The sequence below is a fragment of the Furipterus horrens genome, unplaced genomic scaffold (genome assembly GCF_987537825.1).
Source record: "Furipterus horrens unplaced genomic scaffold, mFurHor1.1.pri manual_scaffold_3, whole genome shotgun sequence".
In the NCBI taxonomy this organism is placed as follows: Eukaryota; Metazoa; Chordata; class Mammalia; order Chiroptera; family Furipteridae; genus Furipterus; species Furipterus horrens.
In genome coordinates, this window is record NW_028327173.1 from 50954565 (window position 1) to 50979925 (window position 25361).

A 25361-nucleotide genomic window follows, 5' to 3' on the forward strand; every position below is an offset into this window, starting at 1 on the left:
GGCAACTGTCAGTCTGTTCCATGTTTCCATGCCTGTGGTTCTATTTTGTTTGTTAGCATATTTTTTTCATAAGATTCCTCTTATCGATGAGATGATATGGTATTTGTCTTTCACCAACTGGCTTATTTTACTTAGCATAATATTCTCCAGTTCCATCCATACTGTAGCAAAAGGTAGGAGTTCCTTCTTTCTTTCTGCTGAATAGTATTCCATTGTTTAAATGTACCAGTTTTTTGACCCACTCATTTAAAGATGGGCACCTAGGCTGTTTCCAGCACTTGGCTACTGTAAATAGCACTGCTATAAACATAGGATGCAAAGGTTCTTTTGAATTGGTGATTTGGAATTGTTAGGAAATATTCCCAGCAGCAGAATTGCATTTCCTATTTAGTTTTTTGATGAAAGTCGATGCTATTTTCCACAGTGGCCACACCAGTCTGTATTCCCACCAAAAGTGCATTAGTGTTCCCTTTTAACTACAGCCTCGCCATCACTTGTTTGTGAATTTATTAATGATAGCCATTCTGACCAGTGTGAGGTGATATTGCATTGTGGTTTTAATTTGCATCTTTCTGATGGCTAGAGATATTGAACATCTTTTCATAGGTCTGTGGGCCATCTGTATATCCTCCTTGGAGAAGTGTCTATTCAAGTCCTTTGCCCATTTTTTAATTGGATTGTTTGTCTTTCTGGTGTTGAGTCATATGGGTTCTTTATATATTTTGGAAATCACATGCTTGTTTAATGTATCATTGTCAAATATATTCTCCCATATGATCAGTTCCCCTTTCATTTTGATGATGGTTTCTTTAGCTGAGCAGAAGCTTTTTGATTTGATGTAGTCCCACTTGTTTATTTTTTCCTATATTTCCTTTGCATTTCTGTGGTATCAGTTGTAATTTCTCTTTTGTTTCTAATTTTATTTATTTGGGTCCTCTCTCTTCTTTTCTTGATAAGTCTGGTTAAAGGCTTGTCAGTGTTGTTGATCTTTTCAAAGAAGCAGTTCCTGGAATTTTTGATCCTTGGAATTGTTGTTTTAGTCTCTATGTCATTTAATTCTGCTCTGATCTTGATTATTTCATTTCTTCTGCTCACTCTGGGCTTTGTTTGGTTCCTCTAGTTCTTGTAGATGTAAGGTTAAGTTGTTTATTTAAATTTTTCTATCTTTTTTAGGTAGGCCTGTATTGCTATGAACTTCCCTGTAAGGATTGCCTTCAGTGTGTCCCATAGGTTTTGGGTTGTTGTGTGTTTATTTTCATTTGTTTCCCAATACTTTTTTACTTCTTCCTTCACCTCCTTGTTAACGCATTCATTATTTAATTACATTATTCAGTCTCCATGTGTTTGAATGTGTTTTAGTTTTTCCTTGCGGTTGGTTTCTAGTTTCAATCCATTGTGATCTGAACACATGCTTGATATGATTTTGGTTTTCCTAAATTTTCTAAGGCTTGTTATGTGTCCTAGTATGTGACCTATCTTCAAAAATGTTCCATGTGCATTTGAAAAGAATGTATAATTTGCTTCTTTGGGGTGAAAAGTTCTATATATATCAAGAAAGTCCATTTTATCTAGAGTGTCATTCAGTGCACAATATCCTTGTTGATTCCTTGTTTGAAAGATCTATCCATTCTTGACAGTAGGGTATTAAAGTTCCCCAGATGACCATGTTGCTGTCGTTATCTTTCTTGAAGTCCTCCAAGATTTCCCTTGTATATTTAGATGCTCCTATGTTGGGTACATATATATTCATAAAGATTATATTCTCTTGTTGGACTGTTCCATTAAGTATCATGTAGTGACCTCCTTTGTCTCTTTTTATGGCCTCTGTTTTGAAGTCTATTTATTGTTTGATTAATTACTGCTACCCCAGCTTTTTTCTCATATTTGTTTGCTTGGACTATTTTTCCATCCCTTCACTTTCCACCTGTGTAGATCTTTTGTTTTGAGGTGGGTTCTTGGAGACAGCATATATGTGGTTTGCATTTTCTTATCCCTCAGCTACCTTCTTTTGATTAGAGCATTTAATCCATTTATGTTTAAGGTCATTATTGACCTCTCTCTCTCTCTCTCTCTCTCTCTCTCTCTCTCTCTCTCCATCTTATAGCAGTCCCTTTAGCATCCCTTGCAGCGCTGGATTGGTGGAGATATACTCTTTTAGCCTTCTTTTGTCTGGGAAGCTATTTATTTCACCTTCCATTTTAAATGAGAGCCTTGCTGGATAGAATAGTCTTGGTTGCAGGTCCTTGCTTTCATTACTTGGAATATTTCATGCCAATCCCTTCTGGATAATAGTGTTTCTATTGAGAAGTCAGCTGATGACCTTATTGGAGCTCCCTGGTATGTTACTAGCTGTCTCTCCCTTCCTGCCTTTAAGATTCTCTTGTCTAAAATTTACCATTTTAATTATGATGATTCTTGGAGTGGGCCTCTTTGGGTTCATCTTGATTGGGACCCTCTGTCCCTCCTGAACTTACATGACTTTCTTCCTCACCAAGTTATGGACGTTTTCTATCATTACTTTTTCAAACAGGTTTTCTATCCCTTGCTCCTTATCTTCTCCTTATGATATTACTATGATGCAAATGTTGTTAAGTTTAATGTTGTCCTGAGGCTCCCTGAAACTATCCTCATTCTTTTTTAGTCTTTTTTTCACTTTGTTACTCTGACTGGGCATATTTTTTCTACCTTGTCTTCCAGATCACTGATTTGGTCATCTGCTTTATCTAGCCTGCTTTTAATTCTTTCTAATGTATCCTTCATTTCACATACTGTATTCTTCATTTTTTCCCGGTTCTTATTCATAGTTTCTATGTTCTTTTTCAGAATGCTGTAGTTCCCAATAAGTTCCCTGTAGCTCTCATAAAGTTCCTTATAGTACTCACTGAGTCCTTGAGCATCCTTATAACCATTATTTTGAATTCTATGTCTGATAGGGTGCTTACCTCAATTTTAGTTAGCTCTTTTTCTGGAGATTCCTCCTTTCCTTTTGATTGGGGGTTATTTCATTTTCTCCCCATTTTAGGTGACTCTTTTTGTTTGTTTCTGCATCTCATGTTGCTCAGCTTTGCCTGCCTGTTCTTCGTGGGTTGGACTTTCATGGTAGGAGTTCTATGGAACTCTGTGGTATAGTCTCTTTGATCTCCTGATCTGTATGCTCTAGGGTTTCCCTTTATGCAGTTTATGTGGGCTCTCTTGTTGTACTTGGTCTTTGATTATTGATGGCTCATTCATTGTTGGGTTCTCCCCTCCAGCTGGCTACTGGGATTCACAGCCCCTGCCACATCTTGTATGCTGTTATACAGGTGCTGATTAACAAGGCAATACTATCCAGAAAACAAAACCCATATCAGCAGTAATACCCCTTACCACATCAGCAATATCAACAGTAAGCGAGCATATATTAATAAAGGTAAGAAGAAATTAAGAATACTATAAGATAGTAGAAAAGAATATGAGATGACTAAAGGAGAGAATAATGACTTTGAGAGAGAAGAGGGAGGAGCAATAATAAGAGTAGGGAATAGAAACAATGTAAAGAAAGGAAGAAATTAAAATTTAAAACACAAGTAAAAAAGGGAAAGGTGATGGCAAAATGGAGTAAGAAAAGGGGAGAGTATAATATGAGGTTTTAAATAAAATTTTAAAATAGTGAACCAATAGGAACACAATTGCATAAAAACCAAAACAAAGTCAATAAAAATGACAGAGGAGCAAAGATTAATAAAGGTAAAAGGAGAATAATAATATGATAAGAAAGAGAAAAAAGAATATGAGATGTCTACAGTAAAAAAAAAAAAATGATTTTGAGAGGACAGAGGGAGGAGAAGTAATAAGAGTAAGAAAAAGAATCCAGGCTAAGAAAGGGAAAAAATTAATTTTCAAACTCAAATAAGCAAGGGAAAGAGGAAGGCAAAATGGAGTAAAACAGGGAGACAGTAACATATGAGATATTAAATTTAAAAAATAGTGAACTAATAGGAATACAATTGAAGAAAAACAGCAATAACTGCAATATCCATGCTAAACAAGCCACAATTTACAAAGGTGAAAGGGAAATAAAAAATATTATAAGAAAGGGAAAAAGAATGTGAACTGACTAAAGGAAGGAAGAATTACTTTGAGAAGAGAGAGGAAAGAGAAGTAGTAAGAGTAAGGACTAGGAATAAGGCATAAAGAGGGGGCAAATAAAATTTACAACAAAAATAAGAAAAAAGCCAGAAGAAGGCAAAATGGAGTGAGACATGGGAAGGGTACAATGTGAGATTTGAAGTAAAAAATAAGATTAAAAATATATTAAAATCTAAATAAAAAGAGTGAAAAATAAGAGACAAAAATAGTGAACTTGTTGAAGAAAACGGAGAAATGTTAAAGAACTACATGGGAGAAAAAAATAACACAAATTCTGGAAAAGAACAAGGTAGAATTCATCTTAGCAGAGTTCAGCATTTGCCTTCTGTCTTCTCCTTTTGGATCCACCTCTGGCTTTTTATCAACTGAAGGTCCGGGAGTGGGTCCTCCAACTTCTGGCAGCATCGCATGTACCACCTTCACCTGCCCCTCGAGGGAGCTCCTATTGTAATTGGGTCGGTGGGACTCCTGGGTCTCCCCCCTGAGAGATCCTATTCAATCTTCTGTGATTTATGACCAATCTCTCTGCTGCTACAGGAACCATTCATGAGGTATTTCCCCTTCAAATTATAAAATCTCTTTACAACCCATAGTGAAGTGTCCTCTGTACTCCTGGACTCAAAACTTTATATCAGCTAAGATTCCATAGATTGTTCATGTTATTTTTCAGAAGATCAGCTGAGAATCCAGGTTGGGGGCAAGAGCAAATGGATTCAGCTTCCACCTAGTTATCCACCAGCTTCAAACCCCCACTTCAATACTTTTTCTGGAATTGAGATTCTACATCTTTTCCCAACTTTTAGCATGCTAAGAGCAAAGAGAAGTTGTGGCTTTCAGTATCAGCTTCTAAGTAATAAAAGATATAATCAGGTGTCCAACTAATCAATGTATGGTATGCATTTTTATTATACATTTTGCACTTGTATGACATTTTTGAGTGATTATTTAGTTCATACTGTCAAGAATGTGGAGGAGGATATCACACATGCATGATTATTTATGTATGTGGTGAATATTGAAATCCAAGAAAAGAAACACAGACTGAGGTAGGCAGAAGCAGAAACAGAAAAAATGTAGATTACAAATAAACGGCAGAGAAATAGGGAAAAGGAAAAGTAAATCAACATTTATTGATGACTTTCTATTTGCAAACACTATGCCTAGAGTTTTAACTATGCTAAACAGAGAATATAGCCAGTAAAGCCACATAAATATGGAGGACAAGGAAATAGAAAGGTTCTCTTCTGCTCCCATTTTCCTTTATACATGCCTTGTGGGGTTTGTGCATCCTTTTTCTTCACTGTCTTACTGCATTCAGGCTACTCTAACAGAAAACCATAGACTGGGTAGCACATCTATTTCTCACAGGCTGGGAAGTCCAAGATCAAGACACCATCAGATGTAGTGTCTGGTGAGAGCCTGTTTTCTGGTTCATAGTTGGGAATCTTCTCTCTGTGACCTCACATGGTGGAAGGAGCCTGGGAATTCACTGTGGTCTTGTTTATAAGGGCACTAAGCTCATCCATCAAAGGCCCCACCTCCAAATATCATCACATGGGTTTTAACATGTATTTTGAGGGCATTCAAAAATTCAGTCTGTAGCATCCAGCTCTCTACATGGGTAGAACTTCCTCATCTTTTAATTTTTACCTTAAAAATTATTACCTCAACAGAAAGGACTTCCTTAATCACCCTGATCTGTAGGACCCTCTGATCATCCTTTTTATTTGCATTAAGTATAATAAAAACATGCATGATTGTTTGATTTATTAACTTCAGATATGAGGACAGGCACCATGTCTTGTCCACCGTTGTCTGCCCAGGGTCTAGCACAGTGCCTGCTATAGAGTAAGGGCACCATAAATATCTGTTGAGTAAGTGAATGACTTATATTGCCTATTGTGTAACTTTGGTAACATGTCTGTCTCTTCATCCAATTAGAAGTTTATTGAGGGCAAAGACTATTTCTCTGACTTTTTGTTGAATCAATGATTGGGTGTTGGCTGCCATACCTGTCCACATTTTATCACCTTTTCGTTGAATAAATTATTTTTTAACAACAACACTCTACCATATGGCCAATAAAATAAAATCTTAAGTCTGATGATCTAATACATTATATTATGTATATTAACATTAATTTAATGTTATGAGTTAAGGTAAGAAAGTTATGATGGATAATATTGTAGGGTAAGAAAGGCAGGGAAAGAGGAGGTAAGGAAAGAAGGAGAATAGTAGAGTGAATAAATCTGTGACATAAATATAGGCTAGAGGTTCCTGGATTCTTGATATACAAATGTCTTTGTTGATTTAATAATTATAATAAAGGATCCTAGACCAAAAGAAATACCTAACAGTTCCATTTATTAAGTAATTAGATTCAAACAACTTAGTATATGTTTATGCTTGATTTAGTGGTCATTTGAAAATAATGCACATAAATTAAAAGGGAACATAATATTTTTATTTCATTTTTAAATAACCAAAACTACTTATTAGTGGAATATGTGCACCTGTTGGACACCACCTACAAACCTTGGAATCATATTAGATACCACCACTCTAATTTATGTTTTACATTTATTTTCAGGGGACACTTGATGTTTGATCACAGCAACCACCAAAACCCAGCTTCACAAATATTGTCATCAAAAGGAATGTGCAATCTAATGTTGAAACTGAGAGCTACCTGGATGGAGGTAGCAGTTCACACAGTATCTGACTTATGTCAAATATTGTCTTGTTTTCTCAGATATTTACAATAACCTATGTATCCCTGTGAATTAGCAATAGCACCATAGGTTCCTCAGAGCACAGTTTGGGAACAAGAAAGTCTTTGAAGTCTAGCAGTTATAATTCAATTCCCTGTAAATTTGCACACAAACATCTGTGTTGAATTGAATTATAACTGCTTTTTGTATTTGGAGAGAGTGCAACTCTTGAACTTGAAACTTTTTTTTTTTTAAATAGAGATAATAACACTCAGAGTTTTTGTGGAAATGAAATCATATGAAAACAAGTATTTATGTATAGCCCAAGCACATTTTTTTGGCACAGAGGAAAGCTACAGTAAATGATGATCTCCTCCACACAAAAATGAAGTGTTAATCCTGCTCTACCCTCTTTTAATCCTTCTGTGAGTCACTACCTTGCATTACAAAAAACTCGCTGGATACCTGTTTACCAGGTTCACATTCCTAAAGATTCTGCACTTTTCCTCTGTTAGCAGATGCAGTCCAATTTTTTTCTATAGAGGAACCACATCTTTCTCCTATTAACAGGAAATAGTCAATTCCCCTTGAAATGTCCTTAAAGGCTTTTATTAATACTATGCCTAGTCTCTCAAAAGCTCAGACCCAAACCTTTTTTTTCCCTTTGGACTTCTACGTTAGGCTCCCCTTCACTGCAGCAGTGGCAGCCAAGGATTAGTTTGAATGGTGAAATGTGTCTTTTAAAAAAAAAAGCATTTTACCTTTTTTCTCTCTTCCACTTCTGTCTCATCACCAGAAGGAAATAATGGGACCCCCATTAAATTTGATTTCCCACCAATAACTTCACCCATATTTCCAACATTAACTTAATTCCTCCAGCCTCTGTAAAAGAATTTATAGAGAAAAAGTTAATAATTAATGTTAACTTTTTTCTGTGAAGTGCACTTGATTAATGAGCTTTTCTTACGATAGACAGTATAGCATACACAACATCACACAGAAGACTTTCAAGTAGGACAGATACCAGTTCAAATCTTGGCTCTACCACTTTTGAGGTTGATGACTTGGACTTATGACTTTACATCTTTGAGCCACCATTTTCTTATCTGTAAAACAAAGATGATAATAAAAAACTTTAATAAATAATAAAGATAGTGTTATTTAAATAATTAACAGGGATAATATAGAATATTTAACATAGTAGCACAGTAGCAGACATGTAATAGTTTCTCTATAACTGATGCCCGTCATCATCATCATCATTATAATCAGTCATCATCTTCATTTTCTTCATAGAGATAAGAGAGTCTAATTGAATCAGTAAAATCCATTGTTCTTGCTTTAGTAGTGTTATTCTGCTAGGTGGAGGGCCACAGGACTCTAGAGAAAAAAAGCTAGTTCATGATTAGCTGATATCATTCTCTCTCCCTAGTCACTAGGGCTCTTTTTAATTCAAAATAGAAATTCTTGAATAGGGTCAGAAACTTGAACCTGAGCCAGACTATAGCTACCATGCAGAGTGCCAGTCACAATTTGGGGCTACAAGTGTGAAAGTTTGATCTAAACATACAAGATAACTTGATTATTGAGTGTCGAAGACATAAGGAGAAAAATAGTAAAACCCTTAATTATATTTACATCTCTGTGTTGTACAACTATTTGGTTTGTTATTTTGACTAAAACAAAATGCCTATGCTTCAATATTAAGTGCCATAAGAATATTTTAATATTATTTCAGCAAATAAGTTCTATTTGTAATTATAGAATATTAGTACTAGACAGAAACTTGCACTATTTCTTATTATCAATTACCTTCATTTTATTGATAAACTAAATAAGATCTAGAGAAGTATTCTGACTTACCCAAGATAACTTGATTAATAAATGGTAAAACAGGAATAAAATAGAAATATGCCATCTTGTAACTGAAATTTTTTTGAAAGTCAACACATTTTATGCTTTTTATGGTACTATTTATCAAAAACCTGCATCTGTTTCTGCTTATAAAGTTATCCAAAGATGTGTAAACTTTTATTCTCTATTCTGCCAACTTAAAACTTTATCATTAGTTTCTTCAGCTAAACCTTTGAAATAATTTTTCAAAATATACAGGAATACAGATTTTCCTCTTCATCTCCAGTATTTCCATCAATCCTACTCTCTTTCTCATCCCTCTTCAAATCTGATACTGCATTTTAAGTTCCTGATGTTCTCACAGCTGAGCTCACCAGGAAGCACAAAATAAAAAGGGAGCTCATTGGACTAGAGCCCAGGAGAATCATGCTTCCATGTTGGACCTTCGTCTATCTGTGTGAATATGGCCTTACTGAGTCTCAGTATCCACCGCTAGGAAATAAAATGGTTGGACTAGATGATCATTAAATCTTCTTCCACTGAAATATTCTTTAAAAACAAAAACAAAATTATCAGATATAACCAGGTTTTTCATAGGCAAATATTCCTGTATAAACCTAACCAAAAACAACCCAAAGGATAGAACATAAGCCAAGAGTTAAAGAAATGGATGTTTTTCTGCAATACCCAAAGATCTAAGTCTGTCGCTATGGGGACCTTAACATTTACAATAAGAGCTTCTATCTGATCATAATTAACAGATTAGTTATCAGGAAGGACTCATTTAATTTTTTTATATTTTTATCCTCAGGTATATTCTTTCTCTGATTTAATAAAATATTTCTAAATGTGTTACATTAATATCCCAAACTAACAAGTACTAATAAATGAAAAATAAAACCTGAAAATTCTTTTTTGAATTCAAATTAACCTAAAGGTTAAGGGACAAAATACATAAAGATAAAAGATAACTGCTGTGCATAATTTTACATCAGTAACTACATGGACAAGCCATTTTTATATCTAGAAAAAAAGTGAATGTTTGGTATTTTTGCCTTCCCTAATGCTCTGCCGCTACCTGGAAATAATAATTTGAATTATAAATGTTTAAAATTTATGGGTTTTTTTGCATGTTAATTTGTCATTATAAAATTCTATTCTGTACCAGTGTTGCTCACTACACTCAATAAATTTATTTAGAATGAAGATTTAGCAGGCTAGACTGCTTATGAGAAAACTAGATATGTTAGGAAGAAAGTATGATAAAATGAAAGAAATTGGGAAACAGCAGGAATTAAAAAGGAGATTGGTGGTAAAAAGCAGGCCTTATAGTACCCAGTTTTGCATTAATATGGCTAAGAATTTTTTAAATCCAGTTAATCAGCGATATACTTTCTTTTAGAACTCTTAAGAGAGTTCACCCCTTAGAACTTCTACATGTGCTTATATTAAATGTATGGATGTGTCATATTCCTTATACATGGCTTATCATAATTCAATCTGTGTTGTTATAATGAGTTGTATCCCATCTCCCCAAATAGATTGTAAATTCCCAGAGGCATGGGTGATAGTTTGTCTTTCTTAGGAACCTCTACAGTTCTTTGTACAGTGTCAGGAATATGAACAGCATTCAACAAATGTCTGATGAATAAGTGTACTCATTTAAATTAGAAAAAAAATTAGAGCTTACCTCAGAGGTACATGATTCATTTCTTCCAATGCTCCAGTGATTTAAATCTGAACCAAATAAAGATATTGCCATCTTGGTTAACCATTGTTTAAATGTTTACTTTCCTTGTTCTATATTATTATATCTCTCAGGATTCTTTTGTTCATCCAGCTAATGAAATGAGGATTGGGGAGCTTCATCCTTCATTAGCTGAGACCCCTCTGTACCCACCCAAACTTGTTCTGCTAGGGAAGGACAAAAAAGGTAACATTGTGAACCTGATGTGGAAAATATGCCACAAATGCATGTGCATGATGAATCACCAGTTGTCAATTTTGATACACTATAGTCTATAGAAATGTTTTACAATTATGTATTTCTAACATCACTCAATATGCTCTCTGTTTCTCACACATACTTTTCTATGCTTATAATTGTCAGTGTTCAGAGCATTATAATATTTTTTGCTTTACATTTCAGAATCAACTGATGAGTCTGAAGTTGACAAAACTCACTGTCTGAATAACAGTGTTTCCTCAGGCACTTACTCAGACTACTCGCCTTCCCAGGCTTCCTCAGGATCCTCTAACACCCGGGTTAAAATGGGGTCCTTGCAGACAACAGCTAAAGATGCAGTACATAATTCTTTGTGGGGTAACAGGTGTGTTTAGAATTCCCTCTTTTCTGTTCCCAAATGCTTATTTTTGGCCACCTTTAAAAATGAATTTGTCTTAACTGGAATTGTATCAGCACATGAGTGACATAGAAGACAGAAGGAGCAGGTAAGTATATGTAGTCCCCTAGGATTTCCAAGACCACTTGAATCCAATTTTACAAAACAAAACCATTGTTTAAGGGAGAGATGATAGGACACTAACAGGTTGAGATGTTTGGACAAAAAAATTTTTTAAATCAAAAATTGTTTTCCCAGTATTTCTATATGCATGGATTAAAGTAAGATGCATGTAAAGCCTTCATATGCCTAGTACGAAGTAAGTGTTCAGTAAATTTTTTATTGCTATCATCATCGTCATTCTATCACGACCTGGAAAAGTTAGTATATAAGTAAAAGTATTTAATCTTTTCAACATGGATCCTGCTCTACATTACTTCCATTTGACAGATGAAAAAATCAAAAGCCACAGACCATAATAAAGTGATTCAGTGAGGTATATTTGCCAAGTTTCCAGTTCCAGTTCCCTTGTTTTGTAACTTGTTGCTGTCTTTTATACTACAAATAGCAAATAAAAATCATCATGTCATTAAGGTAGTCAATGATTTTTATCCATACTTTGCTGATATTATCATTACTATTGTCAATAAACCTTTTGGTAAATAACTCCACTCACTGATGCTCATTATAATATTAACTTTATAAATTCATTATTTGTGATACAAGCTGAGGTTAATTTAGGTACTTTTTAATTAGCAAAAGCACTTAAAGTCTTATTATTGTGCAAATGGCTTAGAATAAATTTAGAAAAATGAGCATCTTCTAGACATACTGTGGTACTGGTGTAAACATGTCAATAACTGAAAGTCATAATATAATATGATATAATATAATATAACATAATACAATTTACATTCTAGAAAAAGATACATGATTATATTCTCTATGCAATGGATTCAATGTTTTCAATACCTGGCCTTCAAATAAATATATATACTGAGCATTTATAAGAAAGGTACTCTCAACCAATAGTTTGGAAATATGCTGAATCAGAAAATTCAGGGATGGAGGCCAGTAGCCAGTTGATTCTAATTATTAGCCATAAGACCATTACTGAAGATCTATATAGTTTATTCATTCAGTCATTCATTCATTCAACAAATATATTTTTAATACCTACTCTGTGCCAACCACTATGCTGGGTCTGAAGAAAAAGAAAATCTCTTCCCTCATGAGTTTATATTCTAGCAGAGGACACAAGATAGTACACAATAAATAATATAACAGGTAAATATATGATATCTATAAGTTGATGATTACTAGGAAGAAATTAAGAGCAGAGAAAGATAAAGGGTGGATTTTTTGGACATGAAACAGCAATGCTGCCTTAATCATAAGTGAGGTATGGGTGAGTGATCAATTAAACAAAGGATGGTGGCATTTTTAGCTGTTTGTTTTCTTTCTGGCAAAACCCGTACTGTATTCATAGCTCCTCTCCCCATTGTTTTCACAGGATTGCACCATCTTTCCCACAACCTCTTGATGCAAAGCCATTACTCAGCCAGCGGGAGGCTGTTCCCTCAGGGAATCTACCACAGCGTCCTGACCGGCTGCCGATGAGTGACACTTTCACTGACAACTGGACTGATGGCTCACATTATGATAACACAGGGTTCGTTGCAGAGGAAACCACAGGCGAGAATGCCAACAGTAATCCTCTCTTGGGTTCAAAATCTAGAAACCCCCCTTCTCATGGACGCAGGCCTTTGATCAGGCAGGACAGGATTGTCGGCGTTCCCCTGGAACTTGAGCAGTCTGCAAACAGACACACGCCGGAAACAGAAGTGCCTCCTTCCAATCCTTGGCAGAATTGGACCAGGACCCCTAGTCCTTTTGAAGACAGGACCGCTTTCCCTTCCAAATTAGAGACAACCCCCACCACCAGCCCATTGCCAGAAAGGAAAGAACATATAAAGGAATCTGTTGAAATACCTAGTCCTTTTTCTCCAGGAATACCATGGGACTATCACGATTCCAATCCCAACAGGAGTCTTAGTAACGTCTTTTCTCAAATCCACTGCCGCCCAGAATCTTCTAAAGGCATCTGCATTAGCAAAAGCACAGAGAGGCTTTCCCCACTAATGAAAGATATCAAGTCCAACAAATTCAAAAAGTCACAGAGTATCGATGAAATTGACATTGGTACTTACAAGGTTTATAATATACCATTAGAAAACTATGCTTCCGGAAGTGATCACTTAGGAAGCCACGAACGACCAGATAAAATGTTGGCACCAGAGCACGGTATGTCCAGTATGTCTCGAAGCCAGTCAGTCCCAATGCTGGATGATGAGATGCTCACTTACGGAAGTAGTAAAGGGCCACAACAGCAAAAAGCTTCCATGACCAAAAAAGTCTATCAGTTTGACCAAAGCTTCAATCCCCAAGGAGCCGTAGAAGTTAAAGCCGAAAAGAGGATACCGCCCCCTTTTCAACACAATTCTGAATACATGCAACAGTCCAGCAAAAACATCGCCAAGGATTTGGTCAGTCCTAGAGCTTACAGAGGATACCCACCAATGGAGCAAATGTTTTCATTTTCTCAGCCATCTGTTAATGAGGATGCTGTGTTGAACGCCCAGTTTGCAAGCCAAGGTGGCAGGGCAGGCTTCTTGAGAAGAGCTGACTCCCTGGCAAGCTCCACAGAAATGGCCATGTTTAGAAGGGTCAGTGAACCTCATGAGCTGCCTCCAAGTGATAGGTACGGCAGACCTCCATATAGAGGAGGTCTGGATCGCCAAAGCAGCGTTTCAGTGACTGAGTCCCAGTTCCTGAAAAGAAATGGCAGGTATGAAGATGAACACCCTTCATATCAAGAAGTGAAAGCTCAGGCTGGAAGTTTTCCAGTTAAAAACCTTACCCAGAGGAGGCCATTGTCTGCAAGAAGCTACAGTACAGAGAGTTACGGTGCCTCCCAAACCAGGCCAGTTTCAGCTAGGCCTACTATGGCAGCTCTTTTGGAAAAAATACCATCTGACTATAACTTGGGTAACTATGGTGACAAGCCATCAGATAACAGTGATATAAAGACGAGGCCTACTCCTGTGAAGGGAGAGGAGAGCTGTGGTAAAATGCCTGCAGACTGGAGACAACAGCTGCTTAGACATATAGAAGCTAGAAGGTTAGACAGGGTATGTTTGGCATTTCTCTGTAAGAATATCCCTCCTGCCTTTAGTTTCGCTTTATTGGCATTTCTAAGTCCATGTAGTGAAGCATGAACTACATGAATGAATAGATGGTCAGCATTTTATTTATTTTTATATTGTGGGGGATTGATCATAATAGCATTTCATGCATACTGTTTAATGCTCTTTGAGAGTCCATAACCTATAGGTGAGATATTTATCAAATCTAGTCTAAATATTGTTAGTAAGAAAGAATTTCACTTTATTATATGGGATGGTTCTTTGATTGCTTTCTAGCCATTAAGGCAAAAAATGACTCTCCTAGGCACAAAATTGTGCTCTGTGACCTAAAGAGTATGATTTTTATTGAATCTATAAAAATTGAGTACTTTGCCCCTTTCTGCACAGACCCATTCTTATTAAAGCCAGGTCTAATTTGTTTATAAAATTTGTCTATAGTTACCACTATGGGACTACTAAAGTTATTACTTCAAATGAGCAATAATCTTCCCAGAAAGAAACAAAAATAAAATAAGCCAAGATTTAATGCCCTCCTACACATTATTTTATTCAATAAAAATCCTGCCATTTAGAATGTTAGTTTTTATATAGAAATGTTTAGATTAAAATCATACTACAGATAACAGAGATAGATGATGTCTTTATGAAGACTACAAATGTACAAATTAGTGTGTATGTTGTAGCAAAATAAGGAAATTCATACCAATTCAGATAAAAACTGAGTCACAATAAAGCATGGAATGCACACTTATTGAGGAGTAAAAAAAAATGCATAAAGCCTAGAATTATTTTTTGTTGCCTATTAATTTCTCTCTAAGAGAAATCTGTTCTTTTACTTCCTAGAACAATGATCAGTAACCATCATCACTGAGCATCCTCTGTGGCTTTGCTATAGAGAGCTATGTGTGCTCTGCGTTGACATTAGAATCTTAAAGCTCCTTTTTGTGAAAATAGGACCTTTTCTCATTTTGTAGTTTTAAAAGCATAGTGTAAATTGGGAACCTGGTCAATAATATGCCATTAGAATGTTTCACTCAATAGTTTTATTGTTTTATTTGGCATCCTGCTAAAAACACAGGCCACTGCGCTTATTATATATTTCCTTAATATTGAATTTTGTGTTTTCAGGTGTACTCTTTAAATAATTATATTGTTTGTAGGTCGTGTCTACATGACAAGAAAACAATTATTTTTAAAGAAACAGTAAACTAATAAATGTGGGTGTGGGTGTTACTTTCTCAATGTGAAAATTGGTTCTGCCTTGCCAAATATTTCATCAGAATGTCTGTTTCAAATAGGTGTGCTCAGTCCCATTGAAGGGAGCCTCATCAAAGCCCCATGACTGGCTGTCAGTGGGAGACACCTGGTCGGTTGTCACCATGCCTTACCTCAAGTTATACCCTCCATGTAGACAGATAACTTGGAGGGCGAAAATATTTGGGGCCAAATAATACAGTACAGTTTGGGAACTCTGGCCTCGTGTAGACACGACCATACGTAACAGGGTAAGATGAACTAGTCAAGAAAGGTTATAAGAAGGTTTTTTGAAGCATATGTACAATGACTAGTAATTTGAGACAACAGAGGAGCAAGTGGAAAGAAAATATAAAAAAGAAAAGACAAATTCTGAACATTTGGTGTCACCATTCATTTACTGGTTTCCCAGATAGTTTCTCTCCTTTGATCAGAGCTACTGAAAAGTTGGTGACTCCTCTAATTGGAGCAGAAATTTGGAGGGAGGAAGATAAGACTGTGGGAGGGTGGTTGGATCACCAGAAGTCTGGAGACCATGCCTGTCCCAGGTCCAGATCAATGACAGTAAACGGGTGTGTTTTCATTGCTGTGACAGCACCTCCTTTTTAAATTAGCCTCTATGTATCCCTTGTTTGGTTATAATCTTCTTACTCTTTCATTTCTCAGAGCAATTTAATATATGTTCAATAGGGTCTCATTTAATTCTAAGACATTAATATCTTAGAGTATTGCTTCAAGCCATTGGATCCTAGAAGCTCATCCTCCTTTTTCTCCAAGTAACATTTCTTTCCTCCTCTCAATAGCGTTACTGAACTATTCAGGTTGTATCTTAGTTAAGATTTCCCAGCTACTCAACAAGATGAATTCAGGGTACTGAAGCACAGACTTGTTATGTAAAACTAGTTTCATAATTGCACTACTGAACATTCTGTCCAAAGTCAGCCTGCACCAGAGATATGGTGTGCTTCCCTCCCAGTGAAATTTAGTTGTTCATTTTGAACCCAGGAACTCAAATTGTTACACTAGAAACTATGAGATATTTGTCCATTCCTCATAAAAGAGAACTGCCAAGAGGCCTGGACATCAGATAAGCATAACAGCCCCACATAATGTTGGTTAGAGATCTTGTTCAGTACTTGGAGAGGCAACTCCAGGTACTACCCTTGATTAGGGATGCTTGTTTTCTCCTCTAGTTTAACATCAAGGCTCCAGCTTCTACCACAGAGCTCAACTGTGACTGGAGAACTTAAATCATGATTTCATGTGTATGAGACTGCTACTTGTGTATAGGAGCAGACAGAGCACTAGACTGGAGTGATTTTAAACCTTAAGGAATTATTCAAGTGCTAGATTGAACTAATCAGTGTCCTTTTCAATTTTGGTATTGTGACAATGATAAAACTCTGGATAAAACCATCAAAAATCCATAACAATTATGATTGGTAGATAAAGCACACCATCAGGAGTATAATAGTCTTTCACTTAAGTGAAACTTTGATGCTAAAAAACATTACCTTGCAAATAAAGCCCTAGATCAGAATAGCTGTATACTGTTAATGTTTAGCGATATTCAGTTTTTTTAAAGTATGCTAAGTTAACTTTTGTAGAATTTTTCAGTATAAGAGAATTTCTTAATGGAGCAAATGCTGAATTATTACATTTCTATGATACATGAAAAGTAGAGATTGTATCAATGAAAACTATTTGATAATCAGGCATCCAAAATGTCTTAATTTTTAAATGAAGTTTTATAGAAAAAATTAACTATCAGACACTTGGAATAACTTTAGAAGGGTAGCTACAATTAAAACATGACCAGTTTTTTATAGTTATTTAGGCACATTATGTAAACAGCTAACAGTTCAAATCATAATTCCTTTAGTTGTGTTAGGAAAATTCACTCAGCCAATAGTCAGACTGAATGAGTTTTTGACCAGCTTTCTTTTCTGAGTTGCTGTAATTAAGACTGAGAAATAAAGAAACTGATTTTGGCTTTAACATCACAGTACATTAGTTTTAAGGCAGAATTAGAAGCTAGTATTTGCCTTTTGTATAAGATGATCTCATAATGTGAAAGAGACCATGAGGTTTGCAGCTGACAAAATTTGATTGACTTCACTGTTTAAGTTTTTTTAATTAATAGACTACCACAGATAAATAACATTTGTCCAAAATCACTACTGTCATGATAGATGAGGGATAGATTTTATGCCTTTGAGTTAGCAGCAAATGTAAAACAGAATGTACCTTTGCTTTTTTGTCTTTTCTGTAGCTTTGGATGGTACTCATTATGTGCATAACTAACACTGTTTACTGTATGCTTCTGTCCGATCAAGTGCATGTTTTAAAAGAGAAAGTTACTGTTTGCTTGCTTAAAGTTAAATGTTATAAATTTAAACATGTTCATGTAATGATCAGTTTGTTGAGCATGTGTTCACACCCTGTCACATGATTATTTCCTCTACTCAGAATGCTGCTTACAAACACAACACAGTTAACCTTGGCATGCTGCCCTATGGAGGTATTTCAGCAATGCATGCAGGCAGAAGCATGACTTTAAACTTGCAGACTAAGTCTAAATTTGATCTACAAGAACTACCTCTTCAGAAAGTAAGTATGGAGTGCCCTACATGTGTCAGCATACCAAAGCCAATTAATGTCGTTTGCTCACTTAATGTGTGTAGGCTGTACGTACAATCCTGCTTATAGACTGTCACGAGTCCATCAAGCACAAGGGCAAATAATAGAGCCCAAACTCTTCTTAGCTGCTAAATGAATACTTGTAGCTAGACGGATAATGAGGTTCCTGCTTTACAGCTTTGTTTTTTGGATTGAGCAGGTCCATGGCTTTTTGTGTTGCTTTAAGGCCCATTTTTCATATTATTCATTTTCTTTTTCTTTTATTCTTTGGGGTTTTTTTAACACATACTTTTGAGATGGCCTTATCTTCTTTTGCCGATGCATTCTAAGAACAGAGCTAGAAATTATTACTGGATTTCTATTGATTCCTTTGGAAAAGGCAGGGTTCTAAATTAGAATGGAAATTAAGTGGTCACACTTCTAAATGCTTTTTCAGCCCATTTGCTTCACATGAAATATTACACAGAAGCAAAACATGAGAAACAAGTTTGTCACTTGGAGAGCAAATTGTTACTGAGCAAGCAAATTGTTACACATCCTAGGCTAATGGAAAAGTAGCAAGTTTACATAATTTAAAAAGAAAAAGTAGGTTCATTTGAAAGAGCATACAGTGTAAGAGGAAACATTTCCATTGTTAAAGGAACATTTCTGCTTTTTTCATTCAGCCAAAACTGAGGATACACATTTTACCTGTTCAGATTGATTAATGCCTTCTGTCTTGGTTACATTTTGTTGGAAACTAGTGAGTCATTTTCATAAAATATTTCATTATGACTTTATTATTAATATAGTCATTAACCTGGCAATTTGTTATAACAAAAGCAATGCAAAGTGGGGATAACAGAATGACAGTAGCCTCCAAACACTTCTCTCCTAGTAAAATTAATGACCATATGGAACAAACTCCCATCCCAGAAAAATGAGGGTCAAAAGACCTCAAATTCATGTTTTATTGTCAAAGTAGTCTTAATTACAATCCCTAACTCTGGATTGTTTGCTTCCCACTGTGAGTAGAGAAAGAAAATCAAAAACACATTTATATTCACAGCTTTATCATCACTTTGAAAAAAAAACTAGACTAAGAACATTTGAATGTTTTTTTTCAAAGTACTAACTTAACATCACTGAACACAGACTTGGGACTTGAGTGTAGATGGTTCTTATGAGCCAATACATGTTGGTTTCAACATACAATGATCAGCAAGACTCTTTTTGCTGGAGCCCCAATTTTAAGGGAACCTCTACTTCATGTTCTATCAGATGCCCAGGGTTGTCATCCTCTGACCTAACAAAGTCATTTTTCAAAAAGGCCTTGAAACTTATTAGCACTAAGTAATAGGTGAGATATCACAGTTTTAATAGGCACCTTTCCTTGAGGTACCTATTAATTAATAGACAATTAATAGAAATCAAATTCTTAAACTAGAATGAAGTAATATCAAAATTCAGTGAGATTAGAGAGGTCTTAGTATGAAGGAAAGTATTGCTTAAATCCCTTGAAATTATACCATATGAATAGCTCCTTATTTTGCCTCATTTTTAGCCCTCTTTACTCATCAATCTATAGAATAATACAGATATATTCAATGTGTGAGAAATGGTAATACAGTATTCCCTCACTTATCGTGGGTATTACATTCCAGACCCCACTGTGAAAGATGAAATACATGAAGTAGAAATCTTACATTTATTTTAGTATCTATATATATATTTTTAAGACTTTATAAACCCTTCCCACACACTTATAAACTATTCCCAGTCCCTTATTAACCTTTCCCACTCCCTTATTAACCTTTTCCACACTTGTATAAACACTACTTATGTTCTTAAACATATTCTACACTCTTAAACCTACATAACTTTAACAACATACATATACAGTACCACAAAATCCCATGCTGTAGTAGAAAATCCACAATAAATAATTAAATATAACATTTGTAAAAATCCCGCGATACAGTGAGGCCATGATAAGTGAACTGCGATATAGAGGACTACTGTATACTTTGAAGCACTCTTTCTGAAAGTAAATTACCTCCAGATATAATTTAAGCACCTCTGTATTGCTATATTAGTTTTCTGATGTTGTTTAGGGTACTCTAGAGAATGGATTCATTCACAATTACTATAGTTTTAGGATATTCTCTTTCAGTAATATTGCAGAGTTATGACAGACTCTTCAACCTTCCTCAGTTGGGCACAAGAATGGCCTTAAAGAATTGTCTTTGGAAGTTATATTAAACTGCAAACCAAGAATAATTCAACTAGTGAAAGGTTCTACCTGAAAATAAATTATCATCAATACTATATTATCCAAAAAGAGAGAAACACAGAGAAGGCAGGGAATGGAAAAGGAACACAGTCAGGGCAACTATTCTATCACCACCAAATATTTTATGACCCAAACTTATCAGTTTAAGGCCTCTAAACTTTAGGCCGTTGGGCATCTGGGACAACTTTCTTTCCCTGCTGCTGCTGCAGGAACCTGATCATGTTTGGGCAATGGTTGGTGCTTCCTCAATTTTGAGACAATTTCATCCTCTCCTTCCTCCCAAAAATTCCAGTCTAATTCCTTACCCCTTCACCTTTGTGTGCAGATACATCTCTTATGCAGAGCTTCTTTAATTAGGAAATTTGTCTAGTTTTTCTGCTAGGCTTTCCCATCATGCTCTCTTATGATGCAGCCTCTCAGATTCTCCCTTCTTGGGTTCATTGAGTATTGTTGCTAACCAGTCCCATGCTTGAGGCTCAGTTTCCCTGAGCTCTTCCATACAGGAAAGGAGAGAGACAAAATTGATTTTTCTTTGATCTACAAATGCATAAAAATCAATTACAACACTTTTGTCTTGCTATTTACAATAATAAAAATTAATATCACATATTTACAATTTCTTTGCAGCCCCTAAATGTTTGTTAGCCATGAGAATTCCACTGAAATACAAAATCAGATCAACTTATAAACACACATTTCAGCAGATAAAATTGGAAAAGCTGTTCATTCTCCCATGGAAATCTAGAGCTGTCTTTATTCATAAAATTCCTGAATGATAATATTGGCCCTCTCTAGTTATGTTCTATGGCAAATGACTCTGGGGTGTCTTAGAAAGAATGAATGAATGAAGTATCCTAAGGAATCTAAACTAACATTGTCACATTAAGCAAGGAAAATAAAGTTGCAGCATACTTTTTTGTGCAGGAAGCCATCCTGAGGGATCATTCAGGGGCTGAAATCCATACTCTTCCCATGCTCTCTGCTTGCCAAGCCTTACGTTTCGCAGTTAGAAGAAAGGAGCAGTTTTTGTATTTCCTTTGTCACCCTAAGGCTGTATTTTTGTAAGTTACGCACCCAGAGAAGGGGGTCTTTTTGTGACTCCTGCCTTCCCCAACCCCTCATTTTGGTAATTAACAGAAAGGCGCTATTTTTATGAGTTGAGATCCTGACTCAGACATTCTTTCTTTTTTGGTTTGTGTTTTTTTTTAGTTTACCAAAACATATCTAATTTTGTTTTGATTTTGTTAACTTTCTTTAAACAAATTTGTACTTAACTAATTAAAAGATATAACTATTTTTGAATGAAGATTGAAAAACACTGTACTTCATAAAGTATTTACACAGTAATTATTTATGTGAACTGAAAGGGAAGAATTTCCCAGATTTTACTGTGTGTTTTGAATAGTTCTAGTGTTTTCATATTTATTACATTCCAAATTGAGTATTGTATATTTTCTATTGGTTACAAGTTAAATATAGGCTCTCTATACTATAAATAGTAAATTACATTTTCTAATTTTATAGAACCTCTTAAGATATTGAAAAAATACAACAAAATTAGTTTAATAAATTTAATTTTCTTTAATGTTTTTACAATATTTATTGATGGTTATTCCAATTTTCTAAAAAATTAATGGTACTTATTTTCAGAATATTTGACACAAACCAGCTATTAAATCACAAAACTTTCATATTTTATACCTACTCATTTATTCATTCATTCATTTACTCATTTATCATTTATTTACTGCCTCTCCAAAAAGCATTTAAGACAACTTTTTATGATGTTATTAATGGCTCCATGTGCTTCTTCAGATGTGTTCTGTTGTAATTGAATTTAAATATTGTCTTGAAATTGTATGTTATTAGAGAGAAATATAATACAGGTGACCCTTGAACAACATGGGTTTGATGTGAACAGGTCCACTTATTATGTGGATTTTTTCAATAAATGTTGTAAATGTATTTTCTCTTCATGATTTTCTTAATAACATTTTATTTACTCTAGCTTATTTTATTGTATTAATACAATATATGATGTTTATAACATACAAAATATGTATTAATCAATTGTGTTATTGGCAAGTCTACTGGTCAACAGTAGTAATTAAATTTGGGGGGAGTTAAAATTTTATGTGGATTTTTGACTGCACAGCGGTTGGCACACCTAATCCCATATTGTTCAAGGGTCAGCTGTATTATAAAATGTCAGTTCAATCTACCACTTTTATTATCCAGATTAAAAGTAGCATAAATATTCTGATAGAAGTATAATAAAGAATAAGATTTATTGAGAATCTACTATATACCAGTCCATGACATTCTTTAAATATGTTTTCTTCATACAACCCTCACAAAAAGCCTCAAATGAATGATTTACCTTTATTGTATAGATGAGAAATCTGAGTCTCACGTGTCACAGAATGGAAGTCACCTGCATTTTTACTGTTTTACTATTGTACCCCTACACCTAGCATAGTAGCAGCTGAATTTAAATCTGACTCTGCTTGACAGCTAAGTCCCTGCTGTTTCTACTATATGATCATGCCTTCTCAAATGTTTGTAAAACCTGGCATTTCCTTAGGTCATAACTCATAACAGTTGATAAAGCTCTTTTACATACCCTGTTATCTCACATTATCTTCATAACAATCCAGAAAAGTAGATAGTATGGGACCCAAAACACTTTCCATGTTGATGCTTTCTTAGCAGAGCTTAATAAATGTCTTTTCCTACTGGATCTGCAAATAATACGAACATTTTACCTGTATTTATTTACTCTAGTTCCAAGGGTTACTTACTTGATGTAATTTTTTTCTGAAAGCAAAGCAAAATTTATGTGGCACCTTTGGGGCAATTTATACCTATATTGATCTTGCTGCATTTAATATTGGCAACCTACCCTCAAGAAGGATTCTCTTAACTTTCTAATTATGCAAAATGTTTTTATCTTATAAACTACATTTTCATAGACAGTAGTAAAAATTACCAAAATAATGTTAGTAGTCAAATGGATGCTTTTTCATCATTATTATAAAATGCTGATTTAAAAATCATCTGGACATTACCCTACCATCTTCAGACTGAACCTTATGATATAATAATTTAGATCCAAGCTTGGCATATATTTGCCTTTATAATACTGTTTTGAAAAAAATGTGCAGGAAAAAATAATATAACAATAATTTCACTGGAAATACATTGGGTAAAATTGCTTTTAACACATTTTTTGAATCTATTGTAACACCTTTAATGAACTATGTGACAATTACTAAGAAAAATAGATCCTTGTGCTCGTAAGCGATACATCCCTAGATCTTTGCAAAGTGCCAGATTCTAATACCGTACTTATATAATTTTGGCCCTGGCTGGTTTAGCTCAGTGGATTGAGCGTTGGCCTGCGAGCTAAGTGTCGCTGGTTCGATCTTCCAGTCAGGGCACATCAGAGAAGGAAAACTCTGACTCCAAAAAACCTCCGCTGCCTTGCGGCATACCTCTTCAGGGGAAAGGCTAAGGGAGTAAACCCCGACAGAAAATCCGGAGCCGGAGTCCCTAAGGCGGTTTGATGTTGTGGTCAACACCGGCAACTCCTGCGGCGCACCTGAACCCAAGCTGTATCGACTCCGTCTTTCCCTTGGACCCTTCAGCTGCGAAGAGAGGGGGGGTCTGCTGCATGGGCAACAGCAGACCCTCCATATTACCCTGCCCAGGCTCTGTAGCTTCAGCGTCATCGCAAGATGTCGATTCAACACGGGAGGAGACAGATACCATGTCACTCCCGAGTCGGACTGCACAGCCATTCTCGGCGGTGCAGATGGACTCTTAAGAAGCTACACCATCGTCTCTCGAGACGGACGGCTGCCGACGACTTATATAATTTATCTGGCAATACATAGTGAGTGAATTTCCCAAGCTTTTATTACACCCATCAATTAGCAAACAAGAACAAAGCCACTTGATCAGCTAAGTTCGTTTATTCTTATATGTGAATCTGTATTCACATGTGGCTATTCATATACACACATGCATGCACACACTTATATATAGGCTGATACATACACAGATATATTTAGAGAGACACACATAAACATGCATATTCTTGGACATTTATGTCTCAGCAAAATTAGAAATTACTCACAAATAGATACCTGTGATCATTCACAGCAGTCAAAACCATAATGTTAAATCTACAAATGTCCACAGCAGTCTTTGGGACCAGCATCTATTCAACGAAACTTCTACTAGCATTACTTAATTTCTTAAATAAACTTTATTTTTCACTAAATCACAATGAGCATTTTTCTCTATTATTTTGAAATAGTATATAATTTAGAAGCTGAGAGAAGTGTGCAAGTGATGATTTTCCATGTCTTATGTATGTAATTGTTATATGTGGTGGGGATATAAAGATTTGTTTTTAATCTTTTAAAATATCTAAACAAAATGTCTAGAATGTGGTACATAAACTAAATGAATAATTTAAACTCAACTTGGTTATTTTCTCTGACATAATAAATTTCAACAATGATAACTTCATTACTATTTTTTAAATTTTTTCACTTGCTCCTTTTAACATTCTATAGAATTTTAACTGAGCAACTCCATTTAGACACAGTTAAGTAGCACATTATCAAAAGTACAATTTTTTGTTAATAGCTATGCTCCTTTGGGGAAAGAATATGAACCTACCATATAATTCTCTTTTGGTTCCACCTCCAGATCATTAATAAATTGCTTTCATAGTCTATTTCTGCAAGCTTAAGTCATCTTAACTTAAAAACAAAAATACCATAACAGTCTTAAAATTAATAAAGAAAATTGCTTTTAGTAAATTTCTTTAATTTTGCTGTCTAGTGAAAGTGCTTTTTTGTGTATCTGCAGGTTTATGTTTCTACTGGCCATAATATAAACAAATTGGTACAGCTGCTGATTCTAATTTTAAAAAGAAAGAGAA

The 25361-nt window shown here is 35.2% G+C and overlaps 1 protein-coding gene across 1 annotated transcript in view; it reads left to right on the forward strand.

The window, feature by feature from the left end:
* The window catches only part of LRRC7 (leucine rich repeat containing 7), a 299869-nt gene that overhangs the window by 203095 nt on the left and 71413 nt on the right, over positions 1–25361 (forward strand). Inside the window, exons 17-19 of the mRNA XM_090269599.1 lie at positions 10515–10626; positions 10843–11023; positions 12549–14226. Coding sequence (XP_090125725.1) covers positions 10515–10626; positions 10843–11023; positions 12549–14226 — 1971 coding nt within the window. The remainder of the gene's footprint in view (positions 1–10514; positions 10627–10842; positions 11024–12548; positions 14227–25361) is intronic.